This window comes from Humulus lupulus, chromosome 2, assembly GCF_963169125.1.
Source record: "Humulus lupulus chromosome 2, drHumLupu1.1, whole genome shotgun sequence".
Lineage (NCBI taxonomy): Eukaryota > Viridiplantae > Streptophyta > Magnoliopsida > Rosales > Cannabaceae > Humulus > Humulus lupulus.
The window spans coordinates 255,259,155-255,284,468 of NC_084794.1; the positions used below are offsets into that span (position 1 = coordinate 255,259,155).

At 40.4% G+C, this 25,314-nt stretch overlaps 1 protein-coding gene across 1 annotated transcript; it reads right to left on the reverse strand.

Moving 5' to 3' along the window:
• Positions 1-20,224: 20,224 nt before the first annotated feature.
• LOC133819230 (uncharacterized) lies at positions 20,225-23,233 on the reverse strand. Its single transcript, XM_062252423.1, has 11 exons — positions 22,966-23,233; positions 22,818-22,865; positions 22,477-22,656; positions 22,281-22,347; positions 22,086-22,150; positions 21,651-21,729; positions 21,321-21,439; positions 21,149-21,228; positions 20,901-20,970; positions 20,714-20,791; positions 20,225-20,618 (listed from the first exon to the last, which is right to left on the reverse strand). The coding sequence occupies exons 1-11, from the start codon at positions 23,182-23,184 to the stop codon at positions 20,559-20,561; spliced, it is 1,065 nt and encodes a 354-aa protein (XP_062108407.1). The 5' UTR covers positions 23,185-23,233; the 3' UTR covers positions 20,225-20,558.
• Positions 23,234-25,314: the final 2,081 nt, after the last annotated feature.

Here is a 25,314-nt window from a genome sequence, read left to right on the forward strand (position 1 = left end):
TAGCCGGGTTAGACATGTCAGAATCCTCTGCAAAAGTATAGAAAAAAGGAGTTAGGACGGTAAGCCAAACAGAGGAAAATACACAGCAGTAAAAAACAGCCCGGGACGAACCCTCATCTAAGCCCCGGGCGAGACTCAATTCCCTCAAAGCAAATGAATGGATCCGATCTCCTACGTCGTCCGGGGTCAGAAACCCCCCGTACTGGAGGAACCCGGATAGGAACATTAGGACCTCTGATCCTACAGGGACGGGAGATGAAGGCCTCATCTCCCCATGTGCCCCAAACGCGGGGCCCGGCGGTTCTAGCCTATCCCTAGCTAAGTCCCCGACCGGGGGAGCATAAGTTAATATTAAAGGGGAGTTACCTCGCCCCGATACACTAGCCCCGGGAGTCCCGGCGTTTGGTAGGGCATCTTCGAAAAGCTCCTCCAGCTCTTCCGAGGTGGCCGCTTCCGCCGTAAGCGGGTTCTTCTTACGTTGGGCTGCGTCGGCCCGCGCCGCTCTCACCACCTCGGCGATGTGGTCGAGGGCCAACTGTTCCCGGATGTCAGCGTCCTTCTCGCAGGGGATGCCCTGAAGGTTCGGAATAACAATGGTCTGAGTGGCCGCGAGCAACCCAACTAGCCGGAGGTTGTCATCCCTGACATAGCCCCCAATGTCCAGCTCCTCCGCGGTCAACTTAGCATAGAACCTCCTCCTTTCTAGGAGGAACTCGGTAAGGGGGGTTTGAATGAAGGGCCCTGCGACCCAGAAGACACGATAAGAGACGAGAGCAAAAGATGAATAAAAGAGAGGGGTCCAAAGGAATACTTACCCACTCGTTGGAAGTCCAGCAGCAGTGTGGGGTTCTTGTCAATAAGGAACCCGGATGTCATGAACCAGTAATGCCTGACATCCGGGGGGTGCCTCCAGGTGCTGGTAGGAGCAGGATAACCGCTCCGCGGCTGCAGCCTGTAAAAGCCATCCAGGCTCTTATTTTTGACGTTGACCTGCGGCACCAACTTGTAGAAGTACAAGACTTCCGCAGGGGTAGGCTCCGCGATCTCCTTCGCAACACAGAGCACCTTCCACCCAGCAAGCAAGCAGTACGCTTGCGGCAACAGCTGGAATGGTGCGATCCCCACGTACGTCAGGAACCGCACGAAATAGTCATGAAGCGGGAGCGTAGCTCCCGCGCTGATGTGACCAGCGCTCCAGGCTCCAAATCCGTCCACGGACGTATGCGCCCGTTCCTCGAGCCTGGCCAGGCGGTTATGAAAGAGGCCCGGAGTTGAATCGATGCCTAGTCGCTGCTCCAGGAGCAACATCATCTGGTAGTTCCGGAACGAGTTGGCCGTTACGTCCATTTCCCACCTGTTGTTCTTGGGCGTCTGGGATCCGGGAAAGACGACAGGGGCCCTATTGACCTCTTCTTCAGAGTGGAGCGTAATGCCCGTTTCCATAACTAACGATCTGGGAACACAGAAAGAAAGACCAAGCAGTCAGTACCTAAACCAAAGAAAGTCGTTCAAGGTACAGGAAGTCTCCTAAGGACTGCTTAGAGTCCCGTCGGATCAGGTCCGGGACTCCGGGGAGCCCCGAGGCCCTAATCGGGAGAGGAGACTACTAAGGCTAGCCCCTCATCCGGGAGGCATCCGGATACGAAGCAACCCGAACCAGGCAGCCTTCCTAACGATTTCTAAAGCATAGCCTAAGCGCATGCATCAACAGAACACAAGTTCACAAAGGTGGCAAAATAGTTAAAAAAAGACTTACTGTATGGTGTCGACCGTTGAAGGTGATGGTTGTTCGATTGTAAGGATGGCAGAACCTTGTTCTTGAAGTGGCGCAGCCGGTGCAGTAGTTCGTCGACGGGACAAACCCGAGAAACGTCATCAGGTGGAAGAACGGAAGCGGGGGTTCTGGGGAACAAGTGGCGGCGCAGAACTAGTAGGTGGCGGTATATGTCGTCGGGGATGTCGGACATATAAAACTCGAAGAGTTTTTGCGTTTTCTTGAGCTGGTTAGAGGAGGCAAAAGTGTCAAATGTGTTTTTCTTGGGGTATTTATACTGGCCCCCAAATTCTGGCCCCCGATCCAACGGACAGGTGTCTCTTCATCAAACGGTCAGAAGTCACGCAGGGGCATTTGTGAGTCCTTTTAGATTGGATCCTCACCATCTCAGATCCGACGGCCCAGGAGTGGCAGAGGCCAAAGGGCACCCCATCCTACGGTCCACCTTGTTCCAGGGAATTTAATAATGGTCCCCCCGTGTGGATGGGACGCCTCGAGACGTGCACTGACACCCTATTCTAGACCTAGCGACCCTTGGGAGGTCTAGGCGACCCTTCAAGGCCCGTGCAGCAATCACCCAGCGACACGTGTATCGTTGCCATGAAGCGGGCCGAAGGTAAACGGACCGGGCTAAGCATCCAACCAATGCCACGGCCTTTTGACCGAACCCCCGAACTCAAGCAAGCACTGGGGAGGCAACCTGGCGAGCGCCGCGGGGACGATGCAACCCTCCTCCCGGCGAGCCCGGGCGAAGGCTTGGGGGTAAATGTTATCCCCATTTCCTGCATGGGCTCTGGGCCTTCGTTTTTGGCCTGCTGTCAGAGGGCAAGCTCGGCACGTGGGCCCAGCCCAAGGTCTCTTGGTATGGAGAGTGCCCAAGGGGACAGGTATGGACTGGGGACTCGGGACTCGGCCCATTGGAGGGTTCGGGATGCCCCTCCGGGTTCGTCCCCGATGAGGATGATCCGGGCGATTCCCAGAGCGCTCAAACCATCGCGGCCTACGCGTCCTAGTCCCGGACCCTGATATGGTCCAGGCTCATGGTAAATGGAGCGGGCCCACGGTAAACGGACCTGGATCACCTAATCCCCGGCTGAAGGGGCCAAACATCCAGGACCCTGAAGCCGCCTCATTTCGCGTGGGCGTTGTCCCCACTTTTCGCCTGCAGAAAGGGTCACCTCGGGATTGCACACTGATGTGTCAGGACTGCGCAGCCAAGTACTCTGACTGGTCTTGTCTCCTGAATCAGCCTCGTGACTCGGAGTGGTCAGAGCCAAAGCGCCGTTTTGTCGGGCGAGGCATAGTTCTAAGATCAACCTATTGAGCCTTAGCTGGTTGGAGTTTCGGATATTGTATATCTTTTTGTTTTGGGCCTCCATGACAGAGGTCGCTTGTATCCGTCTCCCCGATGGGCCTGGGTTTGGCCCGACCCAGATCCGATGTTCCCACTGGCTTATAAATATAAGCTGCTGAGCACTGTAAAGAGGCGAGAGGAAAAAGAAAAAAAGAAGGGGGAAAAGACAGAAACTCTGTTCAGATATTGATAGAAAACTCCATTGTAAAATCTTCTTCTAGCTCTAATATATAGACTCGTGGACTAAGGCTAGTTAATGCCCCAACCACGTAAAAACCCCGTGTCGATCTCCTACTTTCATTATTATTACCAGTAAATATTTTTAATTAATAGAGTTGCCAAAAATCTCGGTTAACACTTGTGAATTGACGATGAATCCTAAACACCTCCTCGAGCCTACTCCAAATGAGAATTTTAAGGGATTGAGCTTCATATTGTACTGTTCTAGAATGTTGAAGCACTCCGCCAGGTCTTGGATGTGCCCCCAACCTTTTTGGATTTAACCAACATATCATCGACATAGACTTCCTTGTTATTGCCTATTTGATTCTTAAACATCATATTGACTAATTAATGATACCTCGCGCCATCATTTTTTAGTCCAAAAGGCATTACTTTGTAACAATACAAGCCTATGTCGGTCCTAAGGCTAGTATGCTCCTCATTGGGAGGGTGCATGCTAATTTGGTTATATCTGGAGTAGGCATCCATAAAAGTAAGGATTTCATGTCCAGTAGTAGCATCGGCAGTGTAACATCCCAAATTCCCTAATATGACATAGTGCCTTGATTAGAGGGCGAGGAGGGCAATAATTGGTTTATGGTATTATTATGTGATAATATGCATGATTATGTGAGTTATATTATTATATGACTAATATTTCATGCTTAAGTGTATTAAATATGTGTGTGGGTCGTTTCTTGTTAGAAGGGCATTTTCGTAATTTTGACCCGTTAGGGGTATATATGATTATATGATTATATATTTGTGTTATATTATGAGACCACATTATTATGTGAATATATTTGGATTATTTGGCACGAGATGATCCTCGCGAGCAAAGTAGTCGTTTGGTCATAACGGGGTTGAAAACCGGGCTCGGGGTGAGCCTAAGGGTAATTTGGTAATTTAGCGCATTACTGGGAATTTTTGGGTAATGGGAATTTTATTTGGAGATATTTGAGATTTATTTAAATAAATGGTGAATTGTGGTGGTAAAAGACCAAAATAGCCTTAAGGGCATTAAGTGGAAAATTAAAGGGTTATATTGGACCAAGGGGCATTTTGGTCATTATTCCAATATAATGACTTAACTAATAGATTTCTTCAGCCAAAGGAAACCCAAACATAAGCTCTCTCTCTCTCCCCCTCTCTTTGGATTTCTTTGAGGAAAAGTTTGGGTTTTTGAAAGAATTAAGCTAGGAAATTGCTAGGGTAAAGCTAGGAAGCCTTGTTAGCTATAAAGGTAATGATTTCAACCTTTAATTCTCTCTAAGTTCGCTGATTCTCTGCTAGAGTTCTTGGTGTTCTTGAGTTTCAAAAACTCAAGTAGTGATTTTGAGTGTTAGTGATGATTTATGTTGGATGATTGTGTTTTTGAGATATGTTTGAGGTACTATAGCTGCTTTGTGGTTTGTTTCTCGGATAGGGACAGGTTTGAGAACCATTTTGAGGTTTGATACTCAGAGAACATGAAGAGAAAAACCCATAAATTGGGTTATCTGTCATTGGCGTATAGCGCCCAGTAGACGGCGCTACAGCGCGGGTCGGGTTGTCAGGTTGGCGTTTCTAACTTTGGTGCTGTTGCGCCTCATAGGCAGCGCCGTAGTGCTGTACTATTTTTTAGGGCATGAATTTTTTTTACTTTTTGGGGTTTCGGCCCGAGGGCTCGGGGGATGATTCCACCACCCTATTTGGTGGGATTGGAGGTCCCGAGAGCGTGGGATTGGTCCCAAGATTGAATTTTGGAAATTAAACTCATTGAAACACCGTTTATGGTTGTGACTAGGTTACCGCTAGGGCTCGGGACAGGATCGTGCTCAAGTGGTTGTTTATAATATATAACTTGTGCTCGGACCAAAGGTAAGAAAATTGCACCCAGTATGTGATACATGTGATTATGGCTTGGCTCGAATTATTGAACAGGAATATGAATAGGGCATGAACGCCTGAGAATGTGCATGATTATGATTATGCTTGTGATTGTTGATTAAGCATGTTGAATGCTTTGTATTTGGATATCTGATATATGATATATGTCTGTCTGCATTATCTTATTGAGAAAGGCTTGACTTATGAGTCAAGGACGGCAATAGCGCGCTGAGCACTGGTCATTTTGGTTAGGCTAACTAGGAGCGCATCATATGCTTGTCCGACCCAATGTTCGTGGAAAATGCATCGCCAGGTAAGCTGGGCCAGCTCCAAGGCTGGTTATATAGAGGATAAAGCAATGGGCCCCAGAGTGACTTATTAGTCAAGGACGATCTTAGCACGTTGAGTGCTGGTCGTAAAGCATTTAATTATTAGTCAAGGACGACGTTAGCACATTGAGTGCTGGTAGTAAAGCATTGACTTATTAGTCAAGGACGACCTTAGCACGCTGAGTGCTGGTCGAAAATCATTGACTTATGAGTCAAGGACGGCAATAGCGCGCTGAGCGCTGGTCGGTATGGTTATAATTAATTAGGAGCATGATATACACTTGAGAAAACTAGAGCGTCAGGTGCGTTGGGCCAACTCCAATGCTAGTTATACAGAGGATAGGGCAAAGGGCCCCGGGGTGACACATTAGTCTTATATCCTAGGGAGATGAGCCCCAGTATGATTTATTAATCATGTATTTTGAGCATTGGACCCCGATATGATTCATTTATCATTTATCCTGGGCTATTGGCCCATATGACACTGTAGTCATTTATATGAATGGTATGCATGATGAGTAGGGTTATTACTGCTAGGCATGCTTATTATGATTTGGTAATATGTTATTAACTGCTTATGAGCATGTTTAAGTTGTCTTGCTAAGCCTTGGCTCACGGGTGCTTTGTGGTGCAGGTAAAGGGAAAAGAGAGTTAGACCATCCTTGAGTTGGAGAGCTTAGGTGACGATGTGTACATATGCGGCTGCTCGACCACCAGGGCCGAGGGTTTAGAGAGGAACTAGGGTCAAACCCTATTTTGTCACTTAGGTCGGTAGGTTGTAACTTTTTCAATATAATTAACCTTTTAAATGTATTTTGGGATCCCATATATGAAGTAAATGTTTTAGTGAAACGATGGTACCTTTGACCAAAAATTTTAACCCTAAACCGTTAATCACGTTTAGTTACATAATTATGGCCAAATGACTCATTTAGCGAGTTTAAAACTATTTAAAATACACATTGTAATAGTCCCTAAGTAGTACGGTGTTACAGATAGGCTGGTCAATCCTAGGCAGAGGAAAACAGTCTTTGGACATGCCTTATTTAGATTGGTGAAATCTACACAAGTATTCCATTTTCCATTGGTTTTGGTACCAGAACCGGGTTGGAAACTCAATCAGGATAAAAAGATTCTCATATAAACCAATTTTCTTTTAACCTTTCAACTTCCTCTTTTAAGGCCTTACCTTTCTTTGTCGAGCAACCTCCTTTTCTACTGGACAGGTTTAAAATTGACCTTATCTATGTTGACAGCGTAGCTAATCACCGTAAAGTTGATACCTACCATGTCCTTGTGCAACCAAGCAAACACATCCTGGTTGTGCTTTAAAAAACTTATTAGTTCAGCCTTAACTTCCTTAGCTAAGTTTTCCCCAATTTTACAATCTTGGTTGGCTCTTCTTGGTCGAGTGAGACTTCTTCGAGGTCTTCAATTAGTCCCACTTTAGTATCGTAATCCCCAAAACGAGGATCAAAGTTGGTTTCCTCACTTTTGGTATTGCCCTATTTGGAGGCTTCCTCCTCTATTGTTGTAGTCTGCTCGTGTTCTAGTGTGTTGCTTACTTCCATTGTTGAAGCTAACTTTGGACCAACCTTAGAAGAAAAACTGTCTACTCGACCAGGGAGTTTCTCGATCAAGCAGAAGACTTTATAAAACTTATAAAAGCTATTTGGAAAACTGATCAGGCTAACCAAGCTGGAACTAGCACTACACCAGCCAAAAATCTAGGTGCAAATTCTAACTAGAACCAGACAACCAATGGTAATGGTAACAAGAATAATCAGAATGGTGGTAAACGAAACAACAATTCCAACGGTGGTAACAATAACAAAAACAAGCAGGCCAGGACGAATGAAAAGCTGCGAGAATATGTACCTCATTTTACCACTTACTCTACGCTCCTAAAGTCACGAGCAAAGGTTTTTCAAGCCACACAAGATGAAGTACCCTATAGGAAACCAAATCCTATTAGGAAGGATATAAGCAAGAGAGACACTAACAAATTATGTCGCTTCCATAACAATTATGGACATGACACTAACGAGTTTAACCAACTCAAAGACAAAATCGAGTTCCTCGTTCGTCAAAATCATTAGGTGATGAGAAGATATATCCGTCGCCCAGTCAAATAGAATCCAGTTGTTGCAGGAACGCCAGATGCACCTGCCCAGCCATTATTGCCTTCTCCAGCCACGGGGTAACTAGACATGATTTGTGGGGACCACACCTAGCTGGTGATAGCAGGAAGGCACTAGAGTAATACGCCTGAACGTTACTCCACGAACTAGGAGAGGACGTGTTGGCTATCGAGGAGCGTACTCACAAAATGCCTCGGTATAAGTGTAAGTCTCTTACATTCACCGAGGAAGACACCACTCACATCAAGTTCTCGCACAATGATCCATTAGTAATTGGTGGTACATGGTTCTTCATTTAACATCCTTTTCAAGACCACCCTTGAAAGGATGAAACTTTCGGCTCAAAATCTTGAACCCTGCACACAAACCTTATACGGTTTCACTGGAAAAGGAATGACTTCAATAGGGACAATTAAACTGATTGTTACAGTTGGAGACGCACTAACGAACATCACAATTATGGCCACTTTTTTTGTGGTCGACCCTCCCTCAGCATTCAACGTCGTGCTTGGAAGGCCTATACTTGTAGATTTGAGGCAAATCACATCCATTTTTCATCTGACAATGAAATTCCCAACCAACGCTGGGATAGGATTTGTGAAAGGGAATCAATGAGAAGCTCGAGAATGTAATATTTCTTCCATAACAACTGCCAAGAAAGGCCCAGTCACAACCAGCATGATTTTTACTGGTCCCTCCAAGAATGGGTCAGTCCTTTAACTTAGATTCTAGCCAAGATGACCATCAGTTTTCCATCATCGCTAACTTTCTTGGAGCAAGCAGCTTCTTGCATAAATCTCTACACATAATCTTTCAAAGGCTCATTAGGTCCTAGTTTAATGTCAACAAGGTCATTGAGTTCTGCTGGTAGAGTACGAGCAACAAAGAATTGTGAGTAGAAGAGCCTCACAAATGTATCCCAAGAATTAATAGTCCCAGACTCTAATTTGAAGAGCCATTACTGAGCAGATTCAACAAGGGTAGCAGGATAAATCCTGCATCGGACATCATCTCGAACCCCTTAGAGATATGTCTGTATCTCAAATTTATTCACGTGGGAAACTGGATCTTCCCTGTCAGTGTACATCTTACAAGTTGGCATCTTGAACTTGAGAGTAATTGCTAAAGCATTGATTCGATCAGAGAAAAGGAAGCTTTTCCTTCTCTCTAGATCTATCTCAGTGGGCTTAGGAGTTGTTAACTCCTGAACCATCTGAGTTAGAGCATCAAGTTGTTCCTAAATGGTAGGAGCGACCATAGGAACAGCAGCTGGAATTACTGGTGGGATTACTAGCGCAACAGATAGTACAACATTTGAACCATTGTCTTCCCTAAGCTGGTCGAGGATGTTCCGTAAGTCATGTCCTCGATTTCCAAGTCTGTTAAAGACATTGTTTCCTCTTGGTTGTCCTCCGACATTTTGGCTTTCTACTCGAGGGGCACCAGGAGGTAGTCTAGTAGGATAGTTGGGTTGCTCGAATTGCCTTGGTGAGACAAACAATCCTTCAGGCTGCATATTTTCACAAGCAGGTATGTTCTGAGGCCCAAGTGGCCTTAGGAGAATAAACTGCCCTCTGGGTTGCCCTTCATTACTATTATCATTATAGTATTTATCATTTTGATACTTGTAATATCTACTATCTCCTTCATCTTCATCATAGCCATCTAGAGAAGATGTTTAATACTACTTGCTTCTTGGTCATTTCTTCTCTGATATCTTCTTGGAGGATGACCATGGTTTTGGCCCCCAAATGGATTTCGCCGAAGTTGCTGTCCTTGATTCTAGCTTACAGGTCGTTCATTCCTTGGTTGTCGGAATGGTTGACCAGCATAGGGATTTTGTTGGTGGGGAGGATTTCCCCTTTGAAATTGTTGTCCAAAAAATTGGTTTTTCTGGTTACGAGGATTCCCTCCACGCAAGGCTAAGTGCCTGGGTTATTCAGTAGCAGGTCTCCTATCTCTAGAGACCTGCCTATTATTGCATTGTTTACGACCACGATCAGGCAAAACCTACTCATCTTGAGGCATCTGATTGGGTCGTACAGGTTGATACTCCCTGTTGGAACGATTTCTCTGAGTTGGTCTAGGGGGAACCACCTGATCTCGAGATCTTGTGAGTTGAGTGGTTCTAGGACTCGACCAATTGGCCTGTGAGTTTCAGCATTTTCTCAGCCAGTGTTCTCAGGTTGAGGGTTCACTAGTCGATTTCCCCCAGCTTGGGTTTGCTGTAAGACAGCTTCTAGCAGCCTTGCTGCTTCGGTATTATGGCGATCAACTTCTTCTTGCCAAGCTTCAAGGGCTCGCTGTTGTTGATCCATCCAAGACTGAAAGTCTTGCCTTTGCTTGTTCAGGGCATCAGGTGTAGCCTTTTGGGCTGCTGCCTGATTCTCGTGCATGGAAACAACTTATTCTTGCATTTGTCCCACGACTTCCTTCAACTACTCAATTTCAAGGTTGAGATATTCCCCTAAATCTACGTGGGGCTCATCATTCCCCATTGCTCCTCATGGAGATAGATTTCTAGATGGAGGGACCTACTGACCAGGGTGCAGAGGGGGAAATGAATGTTGGAAGGGTAGTCATGCGACCCAGTAGTTGGGTTTCCCCCTTGTGGCTCCTGAATTTTGCTTCTAGTAGCTATAGCCATCGATTCGGATTGGTGAACTAAGATTCCTTAATTTCAGCTCTCAATGAAAGCACCAAAATGTTTACCATCGTTTTGGTCAATGACACTGAGTCAATTTGAACGACAGTAAATAATAAATGAGTTGAACTCAAGTAAAACAACACATAAAATTTACAGTGGTTCGACCAAGAAATGATAATGACCTACGTCCACTTGCACTCTTATATCAATAGAAGTCTCAGACTAAAGATCGGAAGAATAAGATTCAATTGAGTTTCCTATGCCTAAGAGAGAATACAATTCGACAGAGATTTTGTATGTAAAGTTCACATGAGAGAATAATGAATGTGAGAGATCTTTATTTAGGAAGTCCCTTAGTGGGTTGTGGGCTTTACAAGCATGAAATAGGCCCTACATGTAGTGTGGGTTTGTTACATAATAAAAGAATATGGAAAATACATTCAAATTAGTACAGGTTACATAAATATCCCCTAAAATTCGAGTCATTATGGTTAATGAAAGCATCCTTCGACCAGGTCTTCCTTCGAGCAGCTTTGTGAGGTCAATGTGCCATCGACCAAGCCCTTTTTGTTCGACCAGCAACCTTTGTGTAATAAGCTTCAATCTCTTTAAGGTAGATAACTTCCTTTATGGTAATTGAGTACCTTCAATACACACAAACTTAATACTTTTACTGCCATGTGTTCTTTTCATATGTCACATCATCATGTCCAATTTTGGATTAAACAATATCATTGACTATTACTTGAATTATTTAATGTAAAAATATACATTTGAAAGAAAAACAAATTTCATGATCAATATCTATTAAATAATTAAGCATTTTTCTTTTATCCAAAAAAATTATTTTGTAACTTATATTGGTAAGATTTAATTTATTTTGATAATTTACATATATATATATATATTTGTACAATATTTTGGTCATAAATTTAAAAAAAAAATACTACAATATTATTGTTGATGACAAATTTCGTCAACCAAATGAAGAGACCGTCACATAACGATGTTTGAAATTAAGATGAGAAAATTATAATAAACACAACGCTTAAAGTGGTTTGGCGTGAAACAAGATGGCATGTATCCACTGAGAAAGTATTATTTCAATATGTATTTCCACAGAGATTTTGCATACAAAAGTCACAATGCCTCTGTTCATCAAAACATCATTTATTTATATTGGTCCCGATCCATCTAGGCCAATAGCTCATTCAACGAGTTTTGCTTGAGTACAATCTCAACATAACATGGTTGCAAGTTTACGTTCCTTATCTGATCATAATGTTCTTTGTTGTGGTTTAAATTGTAACGCCCTCCTAATCTAGGGTCGCTACACTGTGTACTTTAAATAGTGTCAGACTAGCTAATCAAGTCATTTGGTTATAAACGTGTAACTAAGGTTAATGTCAAGGGTTAAGGTTAAAAAATTTGGTCAAAAGGAAACATTGACTTTTCATTTAAAAGTTTAGTACATACATGGGATCCCAAAAGGATACAAATAGATGTTTAAAAGGGTATATACAAGTAAAAAGTTACAACTAGCCGGCCTAAGCGGTAAAATAAGGGATGCAGCCCTAGTTCCTCTGAGATATCATCGGCTGCGGTGGTCGAGCATCTGCATATGTACACACCACCATCGAAGCTCTCCAACTCATGGCTAGTCAAGCTTTCATTTCCCCTTACCTGCACCACATAGCACCTATGAGCCAAGGCTCAGCAAGAAAACTTAAACATGTGCATGAGTAAATACAGATTCCAAATGCATATCCAACATGTCCAACAGTAATAACCTACTCATGCATGCTTACAATTACAAATAAATGATCATAGGATCACTCTGGGGGTCGTTGCCCTGAATAGATAACCATAGAGTCAACCTAGGGTCCTATGCCCTAGCTATGTGACCATAGAGTCACCTGGGGCCCTTTGCCCTTAGCTCTAAGTAACTAGCCATAGAGCTAGCCAAGCGCTTTGTTTTCCAACAACCATAGGGTCAGCCAACGTAATAGTACGTCCCTAATTAGGCCTAAGCCTCTCGACCAGCGCGTTATTGTCGCCCTTGACTAATAAGGCAAGGCCTTAACCTGATATTCAGATAACCAGACAGACAGAAGCAGATACAGATAAGCATACTTCAGACAATAAAAGTATGCATACATATTAATCATATATCTCAACCAATTAAATACAAACACAGCCATAACCATGTTCCTTAACGAGGTCGAGCCCTAATTATGCAAACAATGCATGCAATCATTAAACAATTATCCAGACACAAAGCATTCAAGCATGCTTAAGTAACGAGCATAAACATAGCCTTAATCACGTTCATTCTCAGGGGCCCAAGCCCTATTAATAGTTATAATCAACAACTGGACCAAGCACTATTCACATATATCACGTATTGGCTGCAGTTTTCTTACCTCAGGTCCGAGTGCAATGTATATTAAGAACGACCCTCGAGCATGATCCCGGTTCTGAGCCCCTAGCGATAACCTAGTCACAACCATAATATAGAATCCCATTAAAAATGAGCAATCAAAGGCTTTCAGACCGAGTCCTAGCCTCCGGGACATCGAAATCAACTAAACCAGGTAGTACAATCGATCTCGAGCCCTTAAGTTTGAGTTCCCGCACTCAAAACCTTCCTGGGTCTCAAAAGTCCTTCAAGCGCCGCGGCCCAAGGCAAAAGAATCGCGGCCCGCCCCAAGTCAGAGAGCCCAAGGCTCTCCTCTGAACCACACACGCCATGACGCGTCCCTACTAACTCTGCGGCTCAAATGGAGGTCTGGCACCTCCTTCTCCCTGAGTTCATGAGAGTCGCGATGCCCCAAGAACAGGGCTGCGAATCACCATGAAAACCCAGTTTTTTCCCCCATTTTCTTCAAGCCAAATCTCACCAAAAACATATCCAAACTTAGCTAAATCTCATAAACAAAATTCCTAAACAACTCAACACCTCAATACCCAAAAAACTCAAGCTAAAACTTGGCCAAAACCTCATCAAATCTCCAAATTCATATTGATTTTTCAAAACTCTAAAACTTAACTAAAACCAGAGAAAATATAGGGAATTAAGGCTAGAAATCGTTACCTCTGCTACACAACACGATGCCAAGCTTTTCCCTAAACAATCCCGAGCCTAAGCTAGCCTCGATTCCTCTTAAATCGCAAGAATTCCCAAGGAAATTGAGAGAGAATGTGTGAACGAGAGAGAGATCGAGCTGAGAGAGAGTTGAACGTGTTTTTCTCTTTATGTGAGGTTACTTAGAGTTCAAGTAATTCTAAGTAAATCTCGAGGCTTGGGGTACCCAAAAACGTCCCCAAGGGTAAAATGGTCAAACTCCCCAAAATTCCCTCCTAATTTCACTAACTCTGATTATATCCTCGAATATTTATTCCTATTACCCTATAACCCAGTAATGTACTAGATACTCAAAATACCCTTGACTCACCCCGAGTCAGGTATTAGGTTCCGTTGTGACTTTCCCGCTAACTTGCTCCCTAGGATCGCCTCATGCCGAGTAACCCAAATATACGCACATAATAATGTGGTCTCACACATATATCACATATATGCACATATACTCCAAATATACATGTAACGGGACAAATTACGAAAGTTGCCCTTCTAATAAGAAATGGGCTCGCATGCATATTTAATATACATAAACATGAATATCTAGTCATATTATAATATAATTCACATAATCATATAATGATGCACATATATCACATAAACACATATTTCAATATTAAATCACATAATTTTTCATTCTGGCCCCCTAATCAAGGCCCTAAGCCTTATTAGGTAATTTGGGACTTTACAACATTAAATGGTCATGGAGTTCTTGACCCCATTCTCTCGTGCTTGACTTCCCTGATGATAGTTGATCAACCTATCAGAAGTAGTGCTCGAGACTTCTTTTGGTGAGGCTTTGCGACCCTAAGAATAACTGGTGCTCGATTAATTCACTTAGTACCTTACTCAGCATTCGACCATTACCAACTTGGACTTACTTCTCATCTCGCCTAAGATTTTCTACTTGCCTCATTTGATCTTCATGTTAATCTTATTATCCCCACATGGTATTATTTCGTAGATTTTCTCGCTCAGTGGATCCTTCAACATGAGAATTCACTAGTCATACAAGTCACTAATTATGAGCTCGAGCGTTCACCTTCTTTTGAGCAAAAATATTTTGTGGAGCATAGTGTAAATATTCCTCCAATACCGTCACTATATTTGCTTTCTCGGCACACACCTGTTAAAGCTTCTCTTGAGCCTCAACTAAGGCTTGTTATACTTGTTCGATATTGTAAGATGACATTAGAGCTGAGTTACTAGATTCCTAGTGTCCTTGTAGCATGGACAACTTGTCCAGTCTACAAGATGGCCCTGGGTGCCTTGCATTATCTTGGGTGCAAGTGTGGTAGTGGCATCTTAGGTGGATCTTTGAGGAGCAATTCTTGTGATATTACCTATGGGTTGTTAAACTGGACAACTCACAACGAAAAATACCAAATGTCAATTACAAATTTCGTCAACCAAATAGAGAGTTTGTCCACGATGGTGTTTGAGATTTAAGAAATTTAATATGGGAAAAATAAAATAAACACAATGCTTAAAATGGTTCGGCATGAAACAAGATGGCCTGCGTCCACTGAGGAAATATTATCTCAATATGTATTTGCGTAGAGTTTCTACTTGCAAAAATCACGATCCCCCCTTGTTCAACATCACTTATTTATATTGGTAATTTCCTAAACAACCTTTTCTAAAAATCAAGGATTATTTTCCACTATACTTGCTCTTATTTAAATTACAACAAATGAAAAATTAACAATTTACGATTGTATTTTATTTCCTATTTTGAAGGATTGGTCTGATAAGCTTCAACTACTTACCATATATTAGTGGAATATTCTTCATCATTGACTGAGCCTTTAATTTAGTTGTTTATCCATGCATTACTTCCACTAGCTTTACAGAGATGATCTTGTCGCGATCTTCAACGTGCGCGGGCTATCCTAGCTACTCAGAATGGGGACAATATCTAGTCATGAGCATTATTTTTCATTCACTTACTTCATTATGCTTGAGTAACTCACAAGTATCTTGAAACAAACCTGATGACTTGGCCAATAAATTTTGGGAGCGAGTTAGATTACACCACCACAATAATAAGAATCTACACACAATTATCCTTGACAGAGCCCAATAAAAGATTGAGATAAAGAATGCAAACCCTAGTTTTAGACCAGAACTCTTGGATCTTCTTGCAAGCTACAAACCCTCGTTACCACTTGAAACTTCTTATTCTTTTATGAGAATCAGAACCAAGGCTTACACACGAGGAGTATTGCTGTTCAAATTATCTATTTCCTATCCTGTAGCGTCCTGGAATTTTACTTAGTTAGATAGTAGCAGTAGCAGTAGCAGTAGCAGTAGCAGTAGCAGTAGCAGTAGCAGTAGCAATAGCAGTAGCAGTAGCAGGAGCAGGAGCAGGAGCAGGAGCAGGAGCAGGAGCAGGAGCAGGAGCAGGAGCAGGAGCAGGAGCAGGAGCAGGAGCAGGAGCAGGAGCAGGAGCAGGAGCAGGAGCAGGAGCAGGAGCAGGAGCAGGAGCAGGAGCAGTAGCAGTAGCAGTAGCAGTAGCAGTAGCAGTAGCAGTAGCAGTAGCAGTAGCAGTAGCAGTAGCAGTAGCAGTAGCAGTAGCAGTAGCAGTAGCAGTAGCAGTAGCAGTAGCAGTAGCAGTAGCAGTAGCAGTAGCAGTAGCAGTAGCAGTAGCAGTAGCAGTAGCAGTAGCAGTAGCAGTAGCAGTAGCAGTAGCAGTAGCAGTAGCAGTAGCAGTAGCAGTAGCAGTAGCAGTAGCAGTAGCAGTAGCAGTAGCAGTAGCAGTAGCAGTAGCAGTAGCAGTAGCAGTAGCAGTAGCAGTAGCAGTAGCAGTAGCAGTAGCAGTAGCAGTAGCAGTAGCAGTAGCAGTAGCAGTAGCAGTAGCAGTAGCAGTAGCAGTAGCAGTAGCAGTAGCAGTAGCAGTAGCAGTAGCAGTAGCAGTAGCAGTAGCAGTAGCAGTAGCAGTAGCAGTAGCAGTAGTAGTAGTAGTAGTAGTAGCTTATAGTATGTTAGTTTTAGCAAATATTGGTTCAAGCCGGGATTTAGTTGGATACTCATAGCAATAGTTATGGATTTTATAAGTTTAACCTATAGTTTAGAAATATTAATTATAACATAAGGTTTAATTATTATTTTTTTTTAGTAGTTATGATTATTATAGTATAGTATAGGTTTATGATATTAGTAGCCTTGTTTGTGAAAAAGGGGGCGATTGCATAAGAATAAATCAATTATGATATTATTAAAAAGTGTTATGGATCGAGCCTTCATAAAGCCCAATAATATTTTGGGCTTAGTAAATTCGAAATCAGCCTAGTTATGTTGATTTTACTACAGCTCCAGTTATGTTGATTTTACTACAGGTGAGTTTAGAGTTACGAGATTTAGAAAGTTAGAGGTTGAGATATTTTTTTTATGTTAGATTATTCCTCAATTATTTAATAAAAATATTAATAAGATAATTTAGAGATATTTTCTACAGAAGTTAGGATTCTATTTTATTTAAATTTAAATTTGGATTGTAGTTAGAATGAAATTAATTAAGTTTAAATAAAAGAAAGATCTAGAAACTCTAGAACCTTCCAGAACCATTAAGAGCATGACACTTGTCATAATTATGTTTATTTAAGGATTTAAGTATTTTTTTTTTAATAGGATAGTTTCACTCCTCAAACTCTATAAATAGGACCCTTCACTCAGCCATTTTATTCTTTCTTCAAGCACAGTTCAGAGCCTCCAAGCTGCTTAGATTATTCTTGAGAGAAACTCTAGGGTTTGGGGATAAAAGCTTTACCATCTTAAGCTTTGTAAACACTTGGGTAGTGAGATATAGTGTGATTTCGATATCGAGGTTAGAACGGTTCTAGTTTATCCAAGGTATTTGAGTTCTTTAATTTAAGGTTCTTCTCGGTAAGTTTCTTCTTTGATGGTTTAGTTTTTTTTCATCTCTTTTCTTTAGAAACTCACCATTCTTTATGTTTGGTTTTAGGAGTTCCAATCTCGCTCTTGTCTCCAATATTCCGGTTTTTGGTAAGGAAAATTAGGTAGTTTAGTATTAGGATCTAGTTACGATATGGTTTATGTTTGTATGATCTAACATTTCAGGTACAATAAAGGGGTAAGTGTGTCTGGACCTAAGGTGTCCAATGATGTATGACGAACTATGTCCGGTAGGCTCAGTTGCCAAAACTTTATGACGAACCTATGTCTGATGTATGACGGACCTATGTCCAGTGTATGACGGACTTTTTTCCGGGGCTTAATTGCCACCCCTGTATAAACACTTATCTTTTTATTATATCTGACTTGTTATTATGACCCATAGTTACAATTATGGTTATGATTTATGACCTATGACCTATAGTTATGATTATGATTTATAACCTATAATCTATGATCTATGACCTATGACTTATGACTTAGAGTATGACCTATGATTTATAGATTATGACTTAAGTTATGATATGATCTAGAGGTTGGTGTTGGTATGACTTTTGTGAATTTATGTTATGTTTGATTATATGACTAACCCTTGTTTGTATTTTCCTTACTGGGCTTAGAAGCTCACTCCTTATGATGTTGTTATTTCAGGAAATTAAGGATAGAAAGGCCAGTGACGAGTGGGACCTAAAAGCTTCGTGATGTATTCGTTGGGGACCATATAGTTGAGGAAGATCAAGTGGGACTATTTTTTTATTATATTAAAACATGTTATTTTAAAAAAGTTTTATTTAAATATTGCTCATTTTTATGTTAAAGGCAATTATGTTATTTTTTTAAAAACCATGGCCATGTATTTATTTTCAAGTTTTTTTTAAGTTTTTATTCAATAAAAGAGAAATATTTACAATTACGACCCAACGCTGTGTTCTCGGTAATTTATGAGAAATTAGGACGTTACATATCCCTTAATAGATGCTTGAGGCTTTCTCTAGTAGCAAATGGGAATTGAGTTTGAACAAGTCTTAAAATTCACAAAGACAATCACTTTCTTTATGAATTTTTTGGAGAAAACTTGTGATTTTGAGAGCTAGAGAGAGATTTGAGAGAGTAATCAAGTCTATCAAAACTCTAAGAGAACTCTTTTATAGTGTAGGCATCATCATTAAGTCCAACCAATAGGATTAGAGCTTTTAAACACATCATTTGGAGCTTAAAAAACGTGTTTGTACAGACATGTCAGATGACATGTCGCCTGCATATAGGCGATGCATTGCCTGCTGGGCATTGCCAAAACCCTAGGGTTTTAAGCGATACAACACCTTCAAGGTGGTGACGCAACACCACCTAAGCAGGTCAAAACTCTCAAAATTGACCTTAAACACCTCCAAATGCTCCTGAACCTTTTGGGAATCCTTAGACACCTTATTGTATCACTTTGGACCAAAAAACACAATTTTTAAATGCCTACAATAGAAACTCAAATTTCACATCTTCACTATGTAAAACCATTTAGTGTTTTACACCTAACTTGTATAAGAACACTTAGACTTTGTATTTTAACCAATCATAACAATAAATATAACAACGACATGAGCACTTCTTCATATGGCTTTTAGCATATGTACGATCTTGATGTGTTTTTATTCGAGCTGGTCCTTCCTTATATTATATGATTGCTCACACAAAAACAGTTTCTTACCCACTTAGTCATTTTTCTCATATTTTATGTGTGCGAAGAGCAAGCATAACAACTGATGTTTTAACTCAGAATACTTGAATTATAAACTTTATCAAATATTCAACAACTTCATACTTCAACAAAATTTTATTGCAGCACATCTAAAAATAAATTATTTCATAAGCGACAACTCTACAAAATTACACTACTATTTTCTATTTTATGATAGATTTTTGTAGATTAATGAATTTCTTTCTTTCTTTTATTATTATTTAAACATCTTCGTCTTTTAGAGTGATCATCCCCAATGAGAATTTAGGGAGGAAGGGATAGAAGCCACAAATGATATGAACTTTTCTTCTCCCCACATAACCTTGTGTGCATCCTTAATTACTACACTTAGTCAAGGATCATATATTCTAAATTAACAATAAATAATAGGAATTGGTTGCATTGGTTACTTTCAAAATGTTGAAAGTTGCATTTTTTGGTAGAAAGTTTGAAGATTTATGGCTTGCACTTTCTAAATTTATCCCTAGGTTTAAGATCCCAGCTTGCCACAAGGCAGTGTCAACTTCTCAAAAGTGACCTTAAACACCTACAGATGTTCCCAAACTTTTTAGGCATGGTTATACACCTCATTGTATCACTTTAAACTCATAAAAGTCAATTATAGATGCCTACAACAAAAAAACTCATATTTTCATTTCACTTAAGTAAATCGTTAAGTACTTTACACCATCTTGTACAAAACTACTTAACTATTATATTTAATCAATGTAAATATATTGTACTTCTCCATAACATATATCATGCTTACATGTATCTTGAAGGTATATTTAGTTGGAACTAATAGAATAAAAATGAATATCTTTTCTTTGTTTGGTTGCAATTTACCAACATTAGAATGCATTCCATCATTTCATTCTAGTACTATTTTGGTAGAAAAAAATTTCTTTCAATTGGAAAGACTTTCAATACAAAATAAAAAAGAACATTAATTTTGAGTAATTTTATTCAATTTCAATCTTATTTTTATTACTCGGACCAAACGTATGCTAAATTGATTATTCTATACCGCGATTTTGATTCTTTTAGCCAGGTACTCTTTTGATTCGACGTACAAGAGAGACCAGAATCATACTCTTCGTACTAGCAAAAAGATCAACATTCGATATTTAAAGCTCAAATTTTACAACAGTAGCATTAAAAGCTTGTGTTCTCTAATAGTCTCCACCAACTTACTTGACGGACAAGGCAGACAAATCTCAGACCTTGGAACAAAAATGCTATCTCCCATCGAACAAAAATGCTAATTCCAATTTTCCAACGACCTTGGAGGAAAATTGACAAGATTGAAAACAAAAGGAATTATGTCTTCATCTTGTTGGCATCAAAGATTTTGATACTGAATATTGATATTACATGAATGTAGTTGTGATGTTCCTTGAGTTCTGCAATTAGTTGGCTTTACTCAAATCTTAAATTTACTCCAATGCCCGGCTGATTGGTTCTTGGAAATATTGAAGAGAGATAAAGATTGCTTCCTGTGATAAAGATGAGAAAAGAAAATGTCATTATCACATTCACATTTGATTCAGATTTTTCATGAGTAAGTTGACATGCAGATATATGAAACTACCTCGGTTCGAATTGTTCGGCTTCCCTGTTGCGGACATGTGTTCAAATATGAATGAAATATTTCACTCGCATCTTTTACCTACCAATGAGGACAATAAAAAAACCATATTACATTGGTTACTTTCTTAATCTTCAAACTTTCTACCAAATGTGCAACTATAAATTACCAAACTCTCAAGACAACTTACTTTTAAATTAGTATCCTCTTCAATGCACTCTTCTAACCCAGCAAGTCCACCAAAAGCAATTAACAGATGCCTACCATACCAGACATACAAACACAACAAGGACTAAAAAAATAGATTTCTGAAACCAAGCATTTATATGCACAGAATATAAATACGCAGCTTTAATGACCAAATGACATCTGCCAATGAAAGCAGTACTTAAAGATTCAGCAAAACAACCTTAGTTACAATTGACATTTGAAACATACCTAAAAGTAGGTATAACGAGATCAGATGATTTAGTAACCGAACCATGCTCTGAGGTTCCAATCAAATGATCATAGCCTCCCTGTGGTTTTATAAAATAAGCCGATCAATAAATGATGAATTTCGACGGTTAGTATCTACAGTTCACTGGCAAATGGAGTCAATGCAGAATACCTTATATGGGCATTCCCTGAATACTGAACTTATATTGGAAGCATATCTCACTTTGTAACCCCAATACATGTTTGCTTCTTCCCTGGGCTTGGATGATGAAACAACCTGGCGAACTGAATCTAGAAAAAAGAAACAAACAACTAAACTTGCTGACATCTTATCAAACAGCATTATCATAAATTAAAAAAATGAGTGCCATAAGTCTATAAACATAGTTTAAAATCTTTTGAACTTTTTTACTTGACATATTAGCTAGTACTTCAACGGGTGTATCTCTAAGACAGCTTTGCAAGGCTAAATTATTTAAAGAAATGAAAATTAGTTATTTAACAGCATCCAGATTCCGATCAGTTCCCATAGCCACGGTAACTCTCGTTCCAGGATCGAGCACTTGATCAATTACAAAATTCTGCATATTTAGCATTATGTCCATAAAAACAGATCTATTGAAGACTTTTTTGTTAGAGTTCTTTGTTTCTAGTGTGAATGGGAAGGAGTGGGATTAATTCAAAACTCAAATGTGTGTCCATAAGAAACAAAGTAGAAATATAAAAGGGACTGGGAGACAAGTTTAGTCAGGGTCCAATCTTAATGTCTTGTATGCTGATGTAAAGTAAAATTATGGTAGATAACATTAAGGGACAAGTAAAATTAGGCGCTTACACAAAAGTATTGCCAATGCCATGCATGAAAAGAGGAGAATGCAAAGAATGAATGCATAAACAAAGGAAGAAGCTTTCAATAGTTGAGAGAAGATGGCAATACCTTATTTAAACCCACATCAACTAGTGTTCCCAACGAGTTTGGAGCTCTTTCTTTAAGTGTAACACCTATGAATTTACAACAAAGCATTATATCACAAGTCATAACAATTCCAGTTAACCAAAAGGAGTTTACAAGTTTTGTAAACAACATGACCTCAACTACAAACTGAACTTTCCATATAGAAAATAAGTATACCTTCACGAAAGGGACCCCATTCGTGTTTGCGCAAATGATGTGGAGCATCAAGCGGGGGCAACAGACCCTGCAAAATACGAGCAAGAGGCATCCTTAGTTCACCCCATGAACGACAATAAACACTGACCACAAAACAACAATGGCAGAAACAACAAAAATAAAATAAGAGCAATTCAGCATTTGGGTTATATCTCACCACAAATCTTAAGCTATTGTGCATAGGGAATAAAGCTTTTCTCAGATACTGAGGGGTTTCAAGGTACTTTAAGATTCTTATAAGAAAATCTGCACCACTTTCATTCTCATCCGAGTTATCTGATTTTGTATGGTAGCTATAATAATTTTCAGAGTTACTCTTGTTGTCAAATATTACCACCTGCAATAGTAATGATATTCATCATTGTTCACATACAGTCACAAACCATAAATTTCAAACAACTTATACTAGTTCCGAACAATCCATTCCCAAAATCAACCATCTTTTCCACTCAATAAGCAATAAAATATCAGCTGGAATAACTAAAACAGGAATGAAACCTCGTCAATTCGGAAAATAGTTGCGGCACGAGAAATCTGACCAGCCAACTGCGGTTAAAAAAAAATCACCATAAAGAACAGAAATGTTAGAAGGAAAATTTTCCCAAAAATCAAACAGAAAAAAAAAACAATGGAAGAGATAAAATACTCGGGTTGCGAGTTCATAGGACTGTGTGTTGTCGATTATAGAACCCGGCAAGGCTATGGTGACTGTAGGTATGTCCTTGGGTTTGACCCCTTCTTCTTGCTTATCCTTTTTCTTCTTTTTCTTCTTTTGGTAAGAATCTCCATTGGGTATCTCGAGCTGCTTAGCTTCAGTTTTTTGCTCTTCATGAACTTCTGCTTCTCGTTTCTTCTTCTTCGCCATTGTCAAGGGTTTTGCGAGTTGGTGGAGGGTGGGTCAGGGTTTTTCTTTTCTACTCTCTCGTTACAATAATTATAATTATAATAGTAATAATTATTATTATATTCAATCCGTAAATTATTGATTTATTATATGACTAGGTGGTTATAACATATTTTAATTGGGAAATTTTACTATTTATGTGTAATAGTGAAAATAATTACTAAATAATACTAGTACTAATAAATTTTTCAAATTGGTACTAAACTTTCATCAAGTGCCAAAAATACATCTCTTATTTCTTTCTACTCAATTTTTTTCCCATACAAACTCTCTCACACTCTCTATATTCAGTCTCTCAATCCCCGAAACCCAAACCGAAGGAAACCCAAACCCGTCAATCTCGGGCTCTCTCTTTCTCTTCTCCGAAGTCGGCCACCCAGCACTATCGTCGAACCCGTCGAGCCAACAGCGACAACAAAGCTCGAAACTCACGTCGTCGAACTCATCAATCGAACTCATTTTCTCATTAAGGTATATTCTTGAACCCTCATGATTATTTTTGTTGTTTTGATCTCTTTGAATCTGGTGGTGTGGAATGGGTATGGTAGTTCTTTGGTCTGGGTTTTTCTGGGTTTGAACCAGTAGCTCGATAGGTTCTTCGATGAAGGTTCGATAGAAGCTCGATGTTATCAATGGTAATATATGAAACTAGCTCGATAGGCTCAATAGGGTAGTTTGAATGGTTCGATGGTGGATCGATAAGGGGTCGATGGATCTGTGGTATTAGGTTAAAAGGGCTTGATAGGTTCAATAAGGGTTCGACAGTAGGCTCAATGGATCTGTGGTATTAGATTAAAATGGCTCGATAGGTTCGATAATGGTTCGATAATAGGCTCAATGGTTATTTATGTAGACAGATTTTTCTTAGCTCGATAAGCTCGACACTGGCTCGATAGTGTATGTTTCAGCTCGATTATAGCTCGATAAAGCTCGATGACACCTTATTTCAGTTTTTTGATGATTTTTTTTTTAATGTTTTCCTGATTATGTTTAACATTCTGTTGTCTTACCAAAATTTTTTTCATGTGTTGTTGCAAATGCCTAAGTTGCTTGTTCCGTCCAGTGATCACTTTCCTGGTCGAGTGACATATAGGGGTAGTAGTACTTTAAATCACATTAAGACTAGGTTTGTGGAGCTCAGGCTGCTTGAAAGGGCTAAGGAATCCGCTTTTAAGCAGTTCTTTTTGGCTTCAGAGTTTAATTTCTCCAGAGTCTTGGTGCATCAATTATTGTTGAGGAAAATCACCAGCAACAACGAAGATGAGGTGCATTTCTTCTTGGGATCGAAGTCTTGTAGATTCGGCATGGGAGAGTTTGCCCTGGTGACGGGGTTGAATTTCAGTACCTTCCCGTCACCAGAAGAGTTGGAAGGGCATAATCTCAGCGACCGGTTGATAAAGGAGTATTTCAACGATGCTGAGAAAGTAAAACTCTCACAGGTGGACCATGTTTTCAAGACTTGTACTGTTGTGGAAGATGTGTACAAGCTTGGTCTATGTTTGTTGGTTGAGGGGGTTCTGAATGCCATAGAGGGAAAGTTGCACATATGGCGAGATATTTTAAAAATTGTTGAGAACGTAGAGTACTTCTTCAGCTATCCATGGGGGAAGTACTCTTATAGGAGGCTATTGCAGTCTTGTAAGAAGGACATGGTGAAGCAAAATGCCAACTATGATGCCAAGAAGGATGCCAAGGTGCAGCAAGAGTCCAAGTATAGTATGTATGGTTATGCCCCGGCCTTACAGTACTGGGCATATGAGGCTATCCAGCAGCTTGCGACAGAGTTTGTTGTGAGCTCGGGAAACATGGTCCCAAGGATGCTTAGTTGGTCACATCGGAGGAACAAGGATTTCACCAAGTCTGTCATCTCACCGATGTTATTGAAGAAGAATGTAAGTTATATTTTTTTTTATCTATATTCTTATCTTTTATCATTATTTGAGTTAACCAAATGTTTTATGTTGGTTGCAGTTGATTGTCCTTCCGATGTTGAAGCCTCGACCAGCAGAAAATGACTATTATTTGTGTTTGACAGAGGGAGATCTTCCCCTTTATCCTGGGCTTGGCCAAGATCCATCAAAGGCTGATGAG

Excerpts from the sequence above, each read along its gene's own strand:
- LOC133819230 (XM_062252423.1), bottom strand. The coding sequence starts at position 23,184 with ATGGCGAAGAAGAAGAAACGAGAAGCAGAAGTTCATGAAGAGCAAAAA. Across the intron at positions 22,348-22,476 it reads ACAATAGCTTAAGATTTGTG|GGTCTGTTGCCCCCGCTTGA; the intron begins GTGAGATATAAC and ends CGTATTTTGCAG. Across the intron at positions 22,151-22,280 it reads ATGGGGTCCCTTTCGTGAAG|GTGTTACACTTAAAGAAAGA; the intron begins GTATACTTATTT and ends GTAAATTCATAG.